We start from the raw sequence: 20619 nt of genomic DNA, 5'->3' as shown, positions 1-20619 counted from the left end.
CTTTCCTGTAGGAATTTCCCAGCTGGCCAGTCACTTACAAAGTCCCATGAATAACTGTCCTGTTTTCCGGTTTCCGTGACTTCCCTGCATCAGTGGCTTCTGAAGACTGCATGTATGCCCAGTGTGCGTGGGCTTCTCTCAGATGAGCTCGCTCTCTCAGCTCTCACAGAGCACTTGTGGCCCCTTCCCCGGGCACTTAGCATTGGCTGGATGCTGTTATCTTTTTCCTGTGTGTATTTCTTATCTCCTCGAATGAGTTCCTTAGATTCAGAGAAGCACCTGATTCATGCTAAGGCCCTTAGCGTTCATTAAAAAAAATCTTGATTTTAAGTTTGCGGTAGATTAGAAATGAGGACACATATATGCCCCAATGTACATATTCTAAAGGAGTGCAGTACAATATCCTTTTTGGGATTAAAAAAAAAGAACAATGCCTATGAGGAAAGATTTTGAAGTTATTTCCAACTATCAAGATTCACCAAAGCATTGGTGTTTAGCTTTTAATCATAACATTGACATTAGCTTGTTAAATACTGAAAATCCTTCAGTATATATTTACAGCAGATTTCTAAAAGTGAACTGGCGTGACCTTATTCTTGTAGCTTCACATATTCAGAAGTTAGTAAGGGTGATATCTATAAAGTTAGATCGACATATACTTATCGATCACCTATTGTGGCCAATTCAAAGCTATGTCCTCAGTGTAGCTATTATTAACTATTCCTTAAATCTCAAGTTCTAATGTATTCAGCTCCTTCTTGCTTTATTTCCTTACTGTTATTTGGGTCAGATGCCCTTAGTAATTGAAAGGACAAGAACTGGCAAAAAAAAAAAAAAAAAAAAAAAAAAAAAGATAAAAAAAGATAGTTGAGTTCTAGTTTTTAAGCCAATGGTTAATATTTTTAATTTTACAGAAACTAAGTGTGTAAAATATTCAGTTTTAAAAAGAATGAATGTCTTCATATATTTTTCCTTTAAAGTCTCATATTTCAGATATTTGATAAGTAAGAGTTTAGGTTATTGACATGTAAAGCAATTACTGGTCATTTACAAGTAACATACTGGCTAAGCATTAAAAAAAATATACTAACAAAAGTACCCAGGTGAACTTTGTCTGCCCGGGAGGCCTCTCTAAGTGATCCGTCTGGATGTCAGCAAATTGCTTACTAATGTGTTGACTTATGACCACCCTCAAAAGCAAAATGAAAAGCCTGGAATTTACAGCATATCAATGAATCAGTTGATAAGCTTTTACTGGTTTAATATCCTCCCAGTCTTGCTGCTTGGAGCCACTTCAAGTTAGCAACAGAATGTTTGCCATCTCTATGTGATAAAGGAAGTCAAAGGACTAAACAAACTTTAAGACCATTATGCTGTTTGGTGAGATGTCAATGAAAAAAGTAGGAGAAATCTCATGTAGGTGGGTGTGGGCGCAGGCAGCCCCTCAGGTCAACCACAGCATCTGACAAATCACTAACCTTACTTTTCAAACAATGGTCAGGACTTTTAGCTCGGGTGGAGATAGTATAATGCATTTGAAAAGTTTTAATTGCAGCAATAAAAGACCGTACCTCAATTATATGACATATGCTAGCAGAATTTCTAGATAAGGATCAAAGGCATTCAAGGACCAAGCATTGCATTGTGGGCAACACTTGGGCTTTCTGTACACACTGGTGACAGGTATGAGCACAGCAGCTTTCCTGACCTCTCTGGGCAGCTCTGGTTGGAGTTCACCGAGACATGTTGTGAGATTGCCCCAGGACTGCTTGCTGTGCCATCCCCAACAGCCTCAGTGCCCGCTCTCACAAAGGCACTGCTGACTCCAGCTGAATTCTCTGACACTCTCAGGGACAAAATCCAACATTTGATCAGTTCTTTACACAGGACTGTAATCTATTTAAAAGAACCCACATTATAACACGACATCACTTTGTTCTTGTTCAGTTTGTTAGGAATGTGCCAATGATACTTTAAAGCAAGACACACCCGCAAAAAGAAATTCTCAGTGTATGGAAGCATTACTATTTGTAGAAAGATGACCTCTGTATTTTATTAATTAGCTAACATCCAGCAGGTGTGTGGAAACTAAAGTAAGAGACTTCATTAATCCCCATGTAACAGAGGAAGGAAGAGGCAAGGCTAAGGTTCTGTTCCGAGAAAGAGAGGTCAGTTTATAAAAACAGAATGACCTGAGCTAATCTAATCTGCAGTATTAAAAACATGTCCATCTTGGTGAGATCTTGAAGCTCTACACAAAGCAAGCGCCTCCTAGTTTATTATGCCTAAAAATATCACACTCTTTTCCCTCTTTGCCTTTCTTTCCTATTAATTATAGACTTTCCCCCTGAAGGTAGCATATTGTTACTGCACATTTTGCTTTGTAAACTTCCCAGTTTCTAAAATTCAAACATTAGATGTCTAACCGTTTGCTGATGTACAGTTCCATGCACATTTAGGTGGTGGGGAGGGTGGCGGGTGGACAGGCACATGAAAAGGCACAGGTGTCAGAAGGCAGTTGTGAGGCAAACTTCTGGAGGAAAACCCAGCATTTCTGGAATGTCACTATGTTGCAAAGCTAGGCTCCCACCCAGAGGAGCCTTGATAAAGTCATTGTTCATTCTGGCTTTGGAATTTATTTGTTTTTTTTTAAAGGTGGATTACTAGGAGAGCTACACACACTGCTTCTCCTGCAACTGGACTTGAGTGCACATGTTTAGTTCTGACCCCGGCTGGATGGTGATGAGAACCCAAGACCAAGAGTTGTATCTTTATTTCAAATATCTCAGCCTATGCTAGATTTTCAAGCTTCATATTACTGGCAAGCTTGTGTTGTTCTTTTTTTTTTTTTTTTTTTTTTTTTTTTTTTTTTTGATTTTATTTATTTGAGAGAGAGAGAGAGTGTGTGCAAGCAAGTGAGCAGGGGGAGGGACAGAGGGAGAGAGTGTCAAGCAGACTTCCCACTGAGCTCGGAGCCTGATGCGGGACTTGATCTCATGACTCTGAGATCAAGACCAGAGCCGAAATCAAGAGCTGGATACCCAATCGACTGACCCACCCAGGTGCCCCACAGTTTACCTTTTTATAGTGTACATTCACTAACAAATTGGGGTAGCTGTAGGTATTTTTAATACTTTTGTCCTTTAAACTATATACAGAGTTCATCATATTACAATGTTAGTGGAATCCGAATTTGCCTACATACTTACTTGCACTAATGTGTTATTGTCATATATTTTCATGTTACTAATTAGCATCCTTTCATCTCAGCTTGAGGAAGAGCTTTTTGCATTCTTGTAGGACAGGCCTAGTGGTGATGACTTCCCTCAGTTTTGTTTATCTGGGAACATCTTTAAATGTCCTCCATTTCTGAAGCATACCTTTGCCAGAGAGAGAGGGTGTTGTTGGTTGAAGTTTTTCCTTTCAGCACTCTGAATATTTTGTCCCACTCTCTCCTGGTCTGCAAGGTCTCTGCTGAGAAATCTGCAGATGGCCTTATGGGTGTTCCCCTGGGGGTGTGGAATTTTTTTTTTTCTCTTGCTGCTTTTAAGATTCTTTGGTTTTTGAGTTTTATTGTAACATATCTGGGGGAAGATTTCTATTTTTAAAAGATTTTATTGATTTATTTGAGAGAGCGCAAGAGCACACAAGTATGGGGGAGGAGCAGAGGGAGAAGGAGAAGCAGGCTCCCTGCTAAGCAGGGAACCCCACCTGAGGCTCAATCCCAGGACCCCGATATCATGACCCTAGCCGAAGGCAGATGCTTAACCAACTGAGCCACCCAGGCTCTCCGGGGAAGCTCTCTTTAAATTAACTTTGGTGACTCTGAGCTTCATAACCTTGGCTACCCAAATCTCTCACTGATTTGGGAAGTTCTCAGCCATTATTTCTTTTGACAAGGTTTCTACCCCTTACTCTCTCCTCTGAGATTCTCATAATTCACAGGTTGTTTCCTCAGATGGTATCACAAAGGTCACATATGCTTTCTTCACTCTTTTTAATTCCTTTTTTTTTTGTTTTCCTCTGACTTGATAATTTCAAAATTCCTTTCTTCTAATTCATAGGTTCTTCCTTCTGCTTGATCCATTCTCATGGTGCTACTATCTCTGTTCTTCAGCTCCAGAACTTATTTGGTTCTTTGTTGTTATTTCTCTGTGTTGAGCTTGTCATTTTGTTCATGTGTTGTTTTCCTGATTCCATCAAATGCTTCTTTTGTGTTTTCTTGCACCTCACTGAGCTTCCTTCAAACACCTGTTTCAAATTCTTTACCATATAACCTGTAGCTCTCCACGTCTTTGGTTGGTTACTGGAAGGTTGCTGAGATCCTTTGGTGGTGTCATGTCTGCCTGATTTTCATGTTTCTTCCAGTCCTGTGTTGCTCTCATCAAACCAAAGTAGCAGTTGCCTTCTATGTCCTTACTGACTGGCGTCAGGGGAGACGTACTTTCTGTCAGCCCTGCTATGGGTTCTGAGGCTTTCTTGGACCTTCTGTGGGTACACCTGCTCCACATCTTGCTCCCTCTTGTGGCAAATTCTTATGCTTGTATGCCTTCTCTGGATTCTGCATCATGTCAGGCCAGGTGCTGATGGCCTCCCTTTGGCTTTCCCAAGGGTGATGTAAAAGTTCAAGTCTGTGGTCTCTCCCTGGACCACAGATTCAGGCTGGCTTTCTGCATGTGCTTACTAGCCATCTGCCAGAGATTGCTCTCACCATCAGGAGTGTGAAAGGAAGCCAGCCACAGGGTGTAGGTGAGGCACATGCAGCACTGGAGGCCTTGGGGGGGATCTGCAGATGAGGCACCCCCAGGGGGGCTTCTTGCTGGAGGCAGCAACAGTCAGTAGGATCCTTGACTTTTTCATGCCCTCAGAGAGTCTGTCTACTGCTGTCATGCAGCTCGTGACTCAGTACCCTGATGGAAGGATGAGTCCCTTTGGCAGTGTCCCACACAGCCGAAGAAGCTGGGTGCATACTGACATGCTCTCATGTTCCCCTGCAGGAGAAATCAAGGGCAAGATCTCTCTTGGCCCTGAGCTGTGCCTCCTTGAGGGAGGGGCTCCTCCTCTGACCCTCTCCAAAGCATTCCCATGGGCGTTGTGGAGCTTTTCCTTTGGAAACCTGGACTTAACAAAAGTTCCCTTATATGTGGGTGATTGTCTGAGGTGGTGCTCTCCAGGGGCTCACAGACTGTGGCCAAGAGGGGCTAGAGCAGGTTCATGGGCCACTTCAGGGTCCATAGGAACCAAGGTGTGTATCCCTATTACTGGACACATGGGTGGGTGAGACTCCTTCTGGGTCCCTTGCTCTATGGTGCTGGATCCCACAGTTCCCACAGAGGCACTCTTACTGTGGTTGGATGCCAGACTGTTGTTGCTGAAGGGGGGGTGGATATGAGTGAGGAACATTTTATTTGGCCATGTTGCTAATGTCACCCCCAGAAAATATTTTATTTCTGATCAGTATTTGTACATTCCATGTTAAGTTTATTTTTAGGTGTTAACTACTATGAAAGGAACCCTTATCCATTGCACTTTATATCTGATTCTTGTAGCTCTGTAGGAAATAATTATTGCATATTTAATTTGAATTTGAACATTTTCTAATAGTTCTAATAACTTTTCAAATGATTTTATTGATTTTAAATCCATATGTATAGATAATATATGTACTATGTACTATATAATACATCCAAACACACACACATTGTATTTTATTTTCTTGTATTATTGCTTTGGCAAGGATTGGCCAAAGTGTGATGATAGTGGGTAACCTATTTTGCATCTTTAGGGTTTCACTATCTAAAAAATATGTTTTTAGTTTCTGATGTATGGTCTTTGCTGTGATAAGGAAATGTCACTTAGCTCGAGATTGCTGTCATTATTAGGAATGGCTGTTTAATTTAGTGTATTTTCAGTAAAGATTGAGATGATTTAATATAATTTTTCTCAGTCATTTTTATATATTTCTTTCTGTGTTTCCTATTTTGATAGGAGGTAATTTTAATTATAATTTCAGATTTAAGAGCATGGATTTGCATACAAGTCTTTTATCATTTTAAAATGATTTTCACATGTATGGTTATGCCTCCCACTCTCTGTGTCTGCATTCTGTTTTATCTGTTTTAACCCTGGTGAGACTTTACCTTGTACTTGTTAGTTTTTAAACACTGTTGAGATATTCACTTCTGGTTTCTCTTTCCCTAAATACCAGCTATTGGCTTCACTTACTGGTTTTACTTTTATCCTAATAAATTACTTCTTTTATCTTTATACTTTCTACTTCCTACATTTAAAAATTCTTTAGTGTTCAAATAGCTTTCTGACTGGACTGGTTAGTTCATTATTTTTCATCTTTCTTGTTTAGTAATAAATGTGCTTAACACTAATTGCCTCTAAGTATAGCATTAGCTATATACCACAGAATACTAGTGTGCTCACTGTCGTGAGTGCCAGGACAGTGTGTAATTTAGACTCTGAATTTCCAGATGCAGTTTAATATTCATTTATTTTATTGTGATTTTCTATTTTTTATAGCTTTTGCCTTTTTTTTTTTTAAAGATTTTATTTGAGAGAGAGAGAACATGAACGGGGGGGGAGGGGAAGAGGGAGAGGGAGAAGCAGACTCCTCGCTGAGCAGGAAGCCTGACTTGAGGCTCAATCCCTGGACCCTGGGATCCTGACTTGAGCCAAAGGCAGATGCTTAACTGACTGAGCCACCCAGGTGCCCTGTAATTTTCCATTATATTTCTTTTTTTGCATTTGCCTCATTTATTTTTGAACATGCCTTTAATAGGGCATTTTTATTTCATTTGATTCAAGTATGTCTCTCATAAGCAGCTATTAGTGGATTTTTTTCAGTGTGATTCAAGTTTGATATTTAATGGGAAATTCAATCATGTTTGCTGTAATTATTGTTATATTTTAACCCTACCATCCTACCTTTTCTACTTATTATTCTTTCTTGTTGCCTTTTCTTGGAATTTTTTTACTACCCCCACATATAGATCTACCTTGGTCTTTACAATTGCTGTGTAATAATCACTGTGTGGATTTTGCTTGGTGGCAGACTCCTTGGCTGTTTATGGTTCTTTCTCTTTTATAGTCATTGCTGTAGTGAACCTAGTCATGGATACATCTCAGCGAACATGGATATCTGTAGGGTGACTTCTAGAGGAGGGCTCAGAGAAGTGTCAGCCAGAAGGATATACGTTCCTTGTCCTACCAATGGCTTGGAAGAATGTCCATTTCCCCCTCATTCTCATCAATACTAGATAATTATCATTTTTCAATTCTTGCCAATCTAATAAGTGAAACAGGTTCTTATTTTTGTTTAGTTTTTTAAAATTATGAGTCAGGTTTGAACATCTTTTTATATAGTAACCACACACCTGTAGTCCTCCTTCTGTAACTGCTGGTCGCGTACTAAGGAAGTTTGCTCCTGGTCCTTTGAATTGCACATATGTTTGCTTGATTTGTCATCGGTCTTAATTTTTCTCCCTATCCGTAAGTGTATGTAGTTAGCAGTCAGTTCCTTTATGGTGTGTGTGTGTGTGTGTGTGTGTGTGTGTGTGTGTGTGTCTGTCTGTGGTTTTAAAATCCTACTAGAAAGGTATTCCCTACTCCCAGATCATAAATTTATAATGCTTTCTTCTAAATGCATTGTTTCCATCTTCCTGTTTAACTCTTTGTTCCATACAGAATATATTTTGGTATAAGTTGTGAAACCTATTTTTGTGTATACCCTCTCTCTTTCTTTTCCCATCCTCCCTTTCCTTCCAATTCCCAGTCCACTGCCTTGGATTTAGAAACTGTGCATCCTAGTGCAACACTGCTGGAGTTTATCCTTATGTCTTAGTTGCTAATATTTTGCTACAGTGTATTCTCTCTTCTGTATATATGTACTTATGTCTGAGTGTGTGACCTCTTTAGGGGTTAGCTGTAAACGTCACCACACACCACCCCTACCTAAGTCCTTCTGCATGTACCTCCCAAGAACCAGAGCACCATACCCAACAGCGACAATACTGGTAATGCACTGAAGAGATTTAACATTGACATACCACCATCATAATAACAATCCATATTTGCATCCCCAAATATCCCGATTATTACACTTTTTTGTTTTAGTTTGATCCAGGATCCAACCAAAGACCTGTCAGTATATCTTAATTTTATAGTTCTCAGACTTCATTATTCTAGAACATCCCTGAGCCATTTCTTTTGTCTTTATGACAGTGACATTTTATAGTCCAGACAAGCTGTTTTACAGGATATTCCTCATTTTGGATTTACCTGATCACATGCTTTCTTGATTGGGTTCAGGTTAAGCATTTTTGGCATGAAAGTGCAAAGGTGATGTTTTGTTCTAGTGCACTCTGTGCATATTAGCACATGGTGTCAACTTGTCTAGTTATTGGTACTTTCTTTTGTTGGGTTGAGATGTCTGTCAGACCTTTCCAATGTAAAGACTTCTCATACTCTTTGTAAATTATACATAATCTGTGGGTTGATGCTTTGAGAATGTGTGAATATCCTATTCCTCAACAACCTTTCACCCAGTAGTTTATAGTAATTTAATTTATTGATATAAGTTCTCCGCAAACTATCACTTGTGTATATATCCACATGGTCTGGATGCATCTATATAATCCTGGGTAATGTGAAATTCAATAGTTCAGTAATTTTCAGATTTCATCAAAACACACTGGCATTTAAAATTATAAATTAAAATTGTAGATTAACATTTCCTAGACCATGCCAATAGGTGAGCAGGAGAGTTTGAAATAGGTAGGAAAAACTCATTAATTGTAAGAGCCATTCAGTAAATGACTAAGAAGTGGTGTGTGTAAGAAAGGATAGCCTCTGGGCTCTGACCACATAGACACAGCTGTCCCCTTCCCTGCAGTCTTGCTTTTTACAGTTTTGGTTACCTATTGCCAACCATGGTCCTGGAGAAGATGACCCTCCCCTGATGCACTGTTAGAAGGTCAGTATAGCCTAATGCTATGTCACGTGCCTGCGTCACTCACTTCCCTTCATCTTATCTTGGGGGCATTTCGTCATCTCAGGTCATCACAAGAAGGGTGAGTGCAGGACAGTAAGATATATTGAGAGAGAGAGCGTCCAGAGTCATATAACTTTTATTATAGTATATTGTTATAATAGTCCTATTTTATTATTTATTGTTGTTCCTTTCCTAAAATGAGGTTTGGCAATCCCAAAATTTGTATGGAACCACAAAAGACCCTGAATAGCCAAAGCAATTTTGAAAAAGAGGAGCAAAGCTGGAGGCATCATGATTCTGGACTTCAAGTTATATTACAAAGCTGTAGTGATCAAAACAATATGGTACTGGCACAAAAATAGACACATAGATCAATGGAACAGAATAGAAAACCCAGAAATAAGCCCACAATTATATGGTCAGTTAGTCTTCAATAAAGCAGGAAAGAATATCCAATGGAAAAAAGACAGTCTCTTCAAAAAATGGTGTTGGGAAAACTGGACAGCAACATGCAGAAGGTTGAAACTGGTCCATTTTCTTACACCATACACAAAAATAAATTCAAAATTGATTAAAGACCTAAATGTGAGACCTGACACCATAAAAATCCTTAAAGAGAATTCAGGCAGTAATTTCTCTGATGTTGGCCATAGCAACTTTTTCTAGATATGTTTCCTGAAGAAACGAAAGCAAAGATAAACTGTAGGGACTATGTCAAAATAAAAAGCTGCTGCACAGTGAAGGAAACAGTCAACACCACAGTTATCCTATGACCCAGTAATCCCACTACTGGGTATTTACCCCCAAAATACGAAAACACTAATTCAAAGGGATACATGCACCCTTGTGTTTATTGCAGCATTATTTACAATACCTAAACTATGGATGCAGCCCAAGTGTCCACCGACTGATGAACGGAGAAAGATGTGGTGTATACATACAGTGGAATATTACTCAGCCATCAAAAAGAATGAAATCTTGTCATCTGCAGTGACATGGATGGAGCTAGAGAGTACAATGCTAAGTGACATAAGTCAGTCAGAGAAAGACAAATACCATATGATCTCACTCATATGTGGAATTTAAGAAGCAAAACAAATGAACAAAGGGGAAAAAAGAGAGTGATGCAAACCAAGAACTCTCTCCCCTCTAGAGAACAAACTGACGGTTACTAGAGGGGAGGTCGGTGGGGGCACAGGTTAAATAGGTGATGGGGATTAAAGAGGGCACTGGTTGTGACGAGCACCGGGTGGTGGATGGGTGTGCTGAATCACTACATTGTACACTGGATACTACTATTACACTGCATGTTAACTAACTGGATTAAAAAAAATAAAATGAAGTTTGGGGTTATAGATTTCAATGTTTATGGCCAAATGGCCAAATGGCCATATGGATAAGTGAGTAGAGAGGAATGATGAAATTGAAGAGAACATTTAGGAAACTAGCAGAGAGAGCTGAGGATTATAGAGTTAATTAAAAAAATAGATAGCTGAAGCAATTATAAAATGCCTATTTGTGCAACAAATTGAGTATAATACTAAATCAATACTTTTGGGGAATAATGATCTGAATACAGTGTGTGTCTTTTGCAAGCATGTGTGTGTGCATTTGTGTTTTGTGTATAGATATATAGTCATTCGAGCCTCACGACTCTGCTTTATGTAAAAGCAGAGTGTAGCCTATATTTTCAAAAATTATAATAAGATGATGTAAGCAAATGAAAACAATACACATAGGTAGAAGACTATCATCTGTAATTAAAATTTTGTGGGGGCGCCTGGGTGGCACAGCGGGTTGGGCGTCTGCCTTCGGCTCAGGGCGTGATCCCGGCGTTCTGGGATCGAGCCCCACATCAGGCTCCTCTACTATGAGCCTGCTTCTTCCTCTCCCACTCCCCCTGCTTGTGTTCCCTCTCTCGCTGGCTGTCTCTGTCGAATAAATAAATAAAATCTTTAAAAAAATTTTTGTAAGAGAAAAAAATCGNTGCTTGTGTTCCCTCTCTCGCTGGCTGTCTCTGTCGAATAAATAAATAAAATCTTTAAAAAAATTTTTGTAAGAGAAAAAAATCGATAATTTCTGATTTGAAAGCCAAAACAGTATTACATTAGAATTACTAAGAGTAATAACATATTAGAATTACTGACAGACCACAGAATAGAGGAAAGCCAGAGGAGGACGTGTGAGAAGGATGAAAACTTGCCGTGGACACAGTCACTCACTGACTTGAGCATGAGTGACCCCTCAAGAGACCACCAGTCTCTGATGGAGAGGGAAGATGTTGCCGAGGAAGTGATAAACTGCCCAACAGACAGGTTCACTGTGGGGAACAGCACTGCAGACTCCAGGTTAGGTTGAATTCATTATCTTGGTCTACAGACAAGGACCTTTTAAAACCAGATACAAAGGGCAGAGGAGTGGAGATGGAGAAAGGAGGTCAGCACACCACATTGGAAGTAGTTAGAGCAAAGGCTCACTGTCAAGAAGGATGAAGGTGCACAAATTCCCAGTAAGTTCTCAGGAGTTTTAGCCAATTTGCTGTTTCTTCTGTCAAGTGGGTAGTGGTGAACAAAGCAAAGTTTTTCTCCTGTCCTCCCCGCATGCAGAAACGGGAAGAGGGGCTTTCACTAGGACTCTGTCCCCTTTCCTTAAATATCCTTTGCTCCCTAATTCATGCCATAAGGTGCATGAATGGCTCAGAAAATACAGCTTTTCTTACTCACACGTAGAATGGCAGATTCTCTCCCCACAGCCTCTGAGCCCCCCGCCTGCCTCTACCTCCGCGACCAGTAGGCGCTGCTGCAGGCGCTGCCCACGTCCCAGGGCCACCCCATGCCGGTGTCAGCTGGAGCGGACCCCTCCTGGGGCAGGGCAGGGCAGCACTCGCGGCTTCTCCACCCAGCGCTCAGGCTGCCCTTGCTGTACAGGCTCATCTCTCCACCAGTGGTTCAGTCTTCTCGTCTTCAAGATATATAGGATTTTAGGGTTATTTATCCATATATTGCATTGGATGTTGTCCTACTCTTGAGGGCAGAGGAGTGTATTTTCTTAATTAAATCTGAGATTTAATGACATCACAATCAGCCAAGATCCTGATTTTCTCTTGCACACACTGGTGACTACATTGCTTGGACCAACTACTTGAGTGATCAGGAAGGGTACTGGGAAAATCTGGCGTCATCCTGTTTGAGAGTCGACCCTAAATGCGCTTAGTTTCAGGATCCCTCCACAGTCCTGGGCACTGTCAAGAAACCCCTCACCCAGGACACAAACAAGGATGGCGAGGTTACAAGATGCACAGAGAAGGTCAGATTAGGAGTCTGATAAAACCATGAAGCATATGGTGAACATCAGCCTCTTCCCCCAAAGCACAGGACTGAGGTCACTTAGGCTTCACATGCTGAAGGACTTAACAGTTAGGGAGAGAAAAGGGATCTTTTTATACAGTCAAAGGTAATCCTCTATCACTCGTTATTCCAAACGGGAGTGCAGGCTCAAAAATCAAGTTAAGTTTGTTTCTCATAGTCCATAGTCTCTCATGTTTCATTCCCCCTTCTGATTACCCCCCCTTACAAACTGAGGGCCTCAGAGGGGAGGGGGGTGGGGGAATGGGATAGGCTGGTGATGGGTAGTAAGGAGGGCACGTATTGCATGGAGCACTGGGTGTTATACGCAACTAATGAATCATTGAACTTTACATCGGAAACCGGGGATGTGCTGTATTGTGACTAACATAATATAATAAAAAATCATTAAAAAAAATCAAGTTAAGTGTAGGGAAGATCTAAATAAATGTGTAAGGGATCCTACCATAAATAATGATTACAGGAAAGTGCAACTGTGAGTTTTATCTTCGCGATTTAAAGCCCACATGATGTCAGAACACCGTTCTATCCTAGAGTGCTGCGAAGAACAATATGGACTATGATTAAATCCGAAGGTGGTTACCAAAGAGATGTGCTCGGACAGCACGCTAACATGTATGACGGTCGTGCATTCTCATGCACCTACTGTGCGCTAGTGTCAGAGCAGCTCTGCAGGGTCGAGGTCATTACTGTCCTGTTACAGGTGAGGAGATGGTCCAGCTGATGAGGCAGGACTGAGGCCAGAGCCCGGGCTCCGCTGCCTCCTTCCGGTCTACCACACCTGCCCTTTTTGGATGGGGTACAGTGATGGAAATTGGTAAGCCAAAAAGTACACATAAAAGCTAAAAAATGGCTTAAAGAAAGGGTAGAAACTGAGGTTATTATATTTCTGAAACTCATGTTTTGGTGACCTCACGAGGCCCAAGGAGACACTTGGTGAAACTAGCACAGTGGGAGCTTTATTTTTATAAATAAAACTTTTTTAACAATGTGAAAAACTTAAGCTTTATCCATTCCTTTATCTGAAGAGATTTTTTAAGCTAGTGTCACGAAATGGCCAAACCAAATTTGTTTTGAATTTAACCTTCTTCCACTTTTATGAATTTTATGATTTAACTAGAAAATAAAATGTAGATGTATTTCACCACCTGGGGTGGAAAGCCAGTTTATGTTGAATGGGGTTTACAGCGCATCTCAAGCGTTTGTACAAAGCCTACAAATGAAGTGAGTTTCCGGGCTTCACAGCCTCTGTGGGCCTCCCTGACCCCAGTGAATCACTGGTGGGCACAGACTATCTGGAGATTCAAGGATCTTGACCTACCTTTTCTTCAAAGAATTTTCTTCTCATCTTGGCATCTGTGGGAGGTACCTTTCTCCTCAGGTCTTGGTACCACTTCCTGACCACGTGTCCCCTCCAGCAAGCTTGGATCCTAGAACACAGATGTTTGAAGTGACTCACTCAGAATGGCCTTAACAGGTACTTCAGAACAGGGTAAGGCCCTGGGGAGACAAGGGCCAAGGCAGAGTCCCTCCTTGCTTTAAAATGAGTCATCACAGCTGGTGCTGCAGCAGGGTGTGTCCATGGGTGAGGGGACCCTTCCTACCTCGTCGCACACTTTATTTTGAATAGCCGGGCTCCGTCGTGAATCACTCTGGTTTGATACTGGTTCCTCCTACAGAGAGGGCAGGTTTTTTTATTTGCGAACTTTTCAAAAGCCTGGAGGCATGCCTGAAGAAAAACATTTCACTTAATATTTTATAAGCAATTACTTATAAATAACATTTTTACTTCTAATGTAATTATAGTGTTCTTTTCTCTCATAATGATGAGACAGTCCAATTTAGATTATAAAGGGAAGAAGTTTCATCAGATGTTAACACCTTCCTCATGAAACTTGTTCCAAAAATGGAATTTTACAAGAACATACATGCAGATACATCAAAAACTTTTGAGAACTGCTTGTGTCAAGGGAGCTGATCCCAGTGTAGCAGGCTCCCATGCAGTGAAGTCGCAGGAAGCAAGCTGTCAGTCACCGTGATGAGTGTTACTAACAGCACGGTGTTACACAAACAGCTGTAGTTCTTCTGTCACATAAAACTCATGATTTTCAAAACAGGATGAATTGTACCGTAGCCTAAAGTCAGATTTCTAACTCTAAGTGGTCATTATGGATAAAATACACGGTTCTTCTTAGACTTTAGAGGAGTGAGAGCTACAAGGCTGACGCACTGCACACTTTCTGAGGGGAGGGAAGCCGGAGTCACTCACTCTGTGAAACACATGCGAACATGAAAGCAGCACCTGTGCAAGAGAAGACAAAAAATGTTTGAAGTTTAAATTAGTGTTAAAAGAGCAGCAGCGTAAATGCGTTAATTAAAATGAAAATTCGGAATGCTTAAAAGGTAGGCTGTGTTGTTTCTTTGAAAAATTAAAAAAGCAGATTAATAACCTTGATACTTCTAATATTTAGTATTGAAGTTGAGCACTGCACTGGCATATAATTCAACAAGAAAAACTAAGCTAAAAGCAATCTGAAACATCAAACATGCGATGTTTGCTAGTAAGTATTAAAATTAGTGTACATTTACCACTTCTGAAATAGGTGTATTTCCTGGGGAGACTCTGAGAAGGGTGCAAGTTGGAGTGTGTGGTGGGGGGAAGGCCCAGCTCACACCGGGGATGTGGGGGGAAGGAGGAGCAGAGGGAGGGGGAGCAGGCATCTCTGTGTGGGGCTTTGTTCAACTGAGCAGCACCCTGAAGGGCTTAGAATCACAGCTTGTTAACTGTAACACACTTAAATTTAAACAGAGGTTCAGAAGTAAATCCTGGAGACATAGGAATCACCTTTTCTTTCTTAAATGTGGGGGAAGTACGCTCACAGGAAAATATCACCTCTCTGTGACCCAGATTTCCCACCACAGTGACATTCTGGGCTGTAGGATAAGGAGGAAGGTGGGTGGTTCTTCCGGAAGGAGAGCCGGGGGGATGATAGCAGGACACCAGCACCAGTGAGCTCCAAGCACTGCGGGAGCCTGGTGAGGGGGCCGAGCCTTCAGCCACTGGCTTCTCTTCTCTCAAGTGTGTGGGACCAAGAGAAGAGAGGGCGGGCAAGACTCCGGGGACCACTGACGTCTCAGATACTTGGGCACCTGATCTTAGGGACCCTGCTCCTCTACTCTACTCTTTATTTCTCAAATAGGAAGAATGGAAGACATATTGCAATAAATAGAACTCACTAAGTTATAAAACCTCGACTTGAAACTTACTGGCAACAAGCCTAAACTGGAAAGCCTCAGTAATCTGGGTCCTTTTAAATTATCACCGTTTAATCTAATAGCATCCTTTGTGTGCTCAAATCCCCATTCTTTTTATTTTCTTCTTCAAATTTTTATTTAAATTCTAGTTAGTGAACATACAGGGCAATGTCGGTTTCCAGCGCAGAATTCAGTAATTCATCACTTATATACAACACCCAGTGCTTATCACAAGAGCCCTCCTTAATACCCACCACCCATGTGGCCCATCCCCCACCCCCCTCCCTCCCGCAGCCCTCAGTGTGTTCTCCATCTTGAAGAGTCTCCCATTGTTTGTTCCTGCTCTGTGAAACATGCTGGTGGTATTTTGACAGAGATTGTGTTAAATGTGTAGATTGCTTTGGGTAACATAAACATGGTATGTGTTCTTCCAGTCCACGAGTATGGAATGCTTTCCCATTTCTTTGTGTCTTCCTCAATTTCTTTAATTAAGTGTGCTGTAGTTTTCAGAGTACAGATCATTTACCTTTTTGGTTAGGTTTGTTCCTAGGTAGCTTATGGTTTTTGGTGTAATTATAAATGGGATCAATTCCTTGATTTCTTTTTGTGTTGCTTCGTTATTGGTGTATAGAAATGCAACAGATTTCTGTATGTTGGTTTTATATCCAGTGACTTTGCTGAATTCATATATTAGTTCTAGCAGTTTTTTTGGTAGAGTCTTTTGGGTTTTCTATATAGAGTATCATGTTGTCTCCAAATCCTTGATGATTTGGATGCCTTTTATTTCTCTTTATTGTCAGTTGCTGAGGCTAAAACTTCCAGTACTGTGTTAAATAGCGGTGGTGAGAGTGGACATACCTGTGTTGTTCCTGACCATAGAGGAAAAGCTCTCAATTTTCCCCATTGTGGATGATATTAGCTATGGGTCTTTTGTATATGGCCTTTATGATGTTGGGGTATGTTCCATCTATTCCTATTTTGTTGAGGGTTTTTATCAAGAATTGATGCTGTATTTTGTCAAAAGCTCTTTCTGCATCTATTGAGAGGATCATATGGTTCTTTCTTATCCTTTCTTTTATTAATGTGGTGATCATATTGAATGATTTGTATATGTAGAACCAGCCCTGCAGCCCCAGAATAAATCCCACTTGGTTGTGGTGAATAATCCTTTTAATGTGCTGTTGGATCCGATTTGCTAGTATCTTATTGAGAATTTTTGCATCCATGTCCATCAGGGATATTGGCCTGTAATTCTCCTTTTTAGTGGGGTCTTTGTCTGATTTTAGAATCAAGGTAATGCTGGCCTCATAGAATGAGTTTGGAAGTTTTCCTCCCATTTCTATTTTTTGGAACAGATTGAGAAGAATAGGTATTAATGTTTCTTTAAATAGCCGGTAGAATTCCCCTGGGAAGCCATCTGGCCCTGGACTTTTGTTTTTTGGGAAATTTTTGATTATTGATTCAATTTCTTTGCTGGTTATGAGTCTGTTCAAATTTTCTATTTCTTCCTATTTAGGTAGTCTGTAGGTTTCTAGGGATTTGTTCATTTCTTTCTGATTGCCCAGTTTTTTGGCATATAATTTTTCATAATATTCTCTTAGGATTATTTGTATTTCTGTGGTGTTGGTTGTGATCGCTCTTCTTTCATTTATGATTATGTTTATTTGGGACCTTTCTCTTTCTTTTTGATAAGTCTGGCTGGGGGGTTTGTCAGTTTTATTAATTCTTTAAAAAAACAGCTCTTAGTTTCATGGATCTGCTGTTTGTTTCTAAATCATTTATTTCTGCTCTGATCTTTATTATTTCCCTTCTTATGCTGGTTATAGGTTTTATTTCTTGTTCCTTTTCCAGCTCCTTTAGGTGTAGGGTTAGGTTGTGTATTTGGGATTTTTCTCCTTTTTTTAAATTTAAATTTAAATTTTACTTAGTTGACATACAGTGCAATATTCAGTGATTCATCACTTACATACAACACCCAGTGCTCATCACAAAAAAGTGCCCTCCTTAATACCCTTCACCCACCTATCCCACGCATGCACATCCCCAGCAATGAGCCTGATGCGGGGCTCGATCTCACGACCCTGTAATCATGACCCGAACTGAAATCAAGAGTCAGATGCCTAACCAACTGAGAGGTGCCCCCTTTATGTTTATTATTAATTGATTTATATATTTGGGTGCTCCTAAGTTGGGGCCATAAATATTTACCATCGTTAGATCTTGATGGGTAGACCCCTTAATTATGAGATAATGCCCTTCTTTATCTCCTTTTTTTTTTTTTAAAGATTTTATTCATTTATTTGACAGAGAGATAGCCAGTTAGAGAGGGAACACAAGCAGGGGGAGTGGGAGAGGAAGAAGTAGGCTTCCCAGTGGAGCAGGGAGCCCGATGCGGGGCTCAATTCTAGGACTCTGGGATCACGCCCTGAGCCAAAGGCAGATGCTTAACGACTGAGCCACCCAGGCACCTCCGTTCTTCATCTGTTGTGGTCTTTGTTTTAAAATTTAGTTTGGGTGCCTGGGTGGCTTAGTCAGGTAAACATCTGCCTTTGGCTCAGTTCATGATCTCAGGGTCCTGGGATTGAGCCCCACGCCAGGCTCCCTGCTCAGCGGGGAGTCTGCTTTTCCTTCTCCCTCTGCCTCCCCACTCCCAGATCATGCACACACACTCTGTCTCAGATAGATAGATAGATAAATAAGTCTGATATAAGTATGGCTACTCTGGCTTCCTTTTGATATCCATTAGCATGATAGATGATTCTCTACTCCCTCACTTTCAATCTGCAGATGTCTTTAGTTTTAAAATGAGTCTCTTATAGGCAGCATATACATGGATCTTGTTTTTTTTTCCCATCTGTTCTGATACCCTGTATCTTTTGATTGGAACATTTAGTCCATTTACATTCAGAGTGATTATTGAAAAATAGGAATTTAGTGCCATTGTGTTACCTGTAGAGTTGGTGTTTCTGGTGATGTTCTCTGTTCCTTTCTAGTCTTTGTTGCTTTTGGTCTTTTTCCCCCCACTCAAAGAGTCCCCCTTAATATTTCTTGCAGGGCTGGTCAAGTGGTCACAAACTCCTTTAGTTTTTGTTCAGGAATCTCTTTGTCTCTCCTTCTATTCTGAATGAGAGCCCTGCTGGATAAAGTATTCTTGGCTGCATATTTTTCCCATTCAGCATGTTGAATATTTTCTTTCACTTCTTTCTGGCCTGCCAAGTTTCTGTGGACAGATGTGCTGTGAACCTGATCTGTCTTCCCTAACAGGTTAAGGACTTTTTCCCCCCTGCTGCCTTCAGGATTGTTTCCTTGTTTGTGTATTTTGTGACTTTGACTATGATATGCCTTGGCGATGGCTGGCTTTTGTTGAATTTGATGGGAATTCTATGTGCTTCTTGGATTTTGATGTCTGTGTCCTTCCCCAGATTAGCGAAGTTTTCAGGTAGAATTTGCTCAAATAAACCTTCGGCCCCTTTATCTCTCTCTTCATCTTCTGGGACTCTTATGATATGAATGTTTTTGCATTTTAATAAGTTGCTACGTTCCTTAAGTCTACCGTGGTGATCCATTACCTTTCTTTTCTTCTTTTCAGCTTTATTATTCTCCGTAATTGTATCTTCTGTCTCACTGATTTGTTCCTCTGCTTCATCCACCCTCATTTTATGTCATCCATTTGGATTTGCATCTCAGTTATAGCATTTTACATTTCATCCTGACTAGATTTTAGTTCTTTTATCTCAGCACTAAGGGATTCTCTAGAGTCTTTTATGCTTTTTTTCAAGCCCAGATAGTATCTTTATAATTGTTTTCAACTCCTGTTTCGACATCTTACTTATATTGTATTGATTAAATCCCTGGCTGTATTATCAACAATAGCCAAACTATGGAGAGAGCCCAAAATGTCCATCGACTGATGAATGGATAAAGATGTAGTATATATACATGAAGGAATATTACTCAGCCATCAAAAAGAATGAAGTCTTGCCATTCTCCCTGATGTGGATGGAGTTAGACTATATTATGCAAAGTGAAAAAAGTCAGTCAGAGAAAGACAAATACCATATGATTTCACCCGTATGTGGAATTTAAGAAACAATACAGGTGAACATATGGGAGGGAGAGGGAAACAAACCATAAAAGACTCTTAAAGATAGAGAACAAACAGGGTTGATGGAGGGATGTGGGTGGGGGATGAGCCACATGGGTGATGGGCATTAAGGAGGGCTCATGTCCTGTTGAGCACTGGGTGTTGTATGTTAAGTGATGAATCATTGAATACTACTCCTGAAACCAATATTTCACGGTATGTTAACTAACTAGAATTTAAATAAGAATTTGAAAGAAAAAAATCCTGGCCATCAGTTCTACTTCCTGTTCTTTCTTTTGGGGTTTATTCCTCCGTCTTATCATTTTGTGCAGAAAAAAAGAAAAAACACAACTAGGTCCTTTTGGTCTACTTGTTAAAAGAAGTTAGATCTAAAAAAACTCTATAGGTATATAAAATATGTACATAAAAATTAAAAAATAAAAAAAAATAAGAGAAAAATAAAAAAAGTAAGCTAAATCCTATTTCCTCTAGAGCTTAATTAAGCTTTGCAGTACTCTATGATCAGAATTGGTGTACCTGCCAGGTGTTTGCTGGCCTTTTGGGGAAGGGACTTGTTGCGCTGATTCTCAGGTGGACATGCTCTAGTGGAAGTGCACCTGCAGGGTGCAGGGCGGTGGGGCTTGGTGTAAGCAGCGCCAGTCTCCACTAGGTGGCGCTGTTTTGCTCCCTGAAGACTTTTCAGCGTTGATGGGTAGGATGAATATGGCGGCACCCTGCTCTCTAGTCCTGGAGCTGAAAGTTCGTTGCTCCCTGCCACTCTTCAATGAGCCCTCATAGAAGGGCAATCAGTTACCACTCTTGTGTTCCTAGCTTCTGTCAGATCCCTGCTTTCACCCCACCTGTGTCCGAGCTGTTTTATCCCAGGTGGGACTGGGTTTTACAACTCCACAAAC

At 40.6% G+C, this 20619-nt stretch overlaps 1 protein-coding gene across 3 annotated transcripts in view; it reads right to left on the bottom strand.

Annotated features, from left to right (window-relative positions):
* RNF32 (ring finger protein 32) overlaps positions 1-20619 on the bottom strand; it is a 42337-nt gene that overhangs the window by 11663 nt on the left and 10055 nt on the right. For all 3 annotated transcript variants that reach the window (XM_034640065.1, XM_034640051.1, XM_034640061.1), the window contains exons 5-7: positions 14636-14668; positions 13971-14095; positions 13688-13796 (exon numbers count right to left, since the gene is read on the bottom strand). In XM_034640065.1, coding sequence (XP_034495956.1) covers positions 13688-13796; positions 13971-14095; positions 14636-14668 — 267 coding nt within the window. The remainder of the gene's footprint in view (positions 1-13687; positions 13797-13970; positions 14096-14635; positions 14669-20619) is intronic.

The sequence above is a fragment of the Ailuropoda melanoleuca genome, chromosome 1, assembly GCF_002007445.2.
Source record: "Ailuropoda melanoleuca isolate Jingjing chromosome 1, ASM200744v2, whole genome shotgun sequence".
NCBI lineage: Eukaryota > Metazoa > Chordata > Mammalia > Carnivora > Ursidae > Ailuropoda > Ailuropoda melanoleuca.
This window is presented reverse-complemented; position numbering and strand designations above follow the sequence as displayed.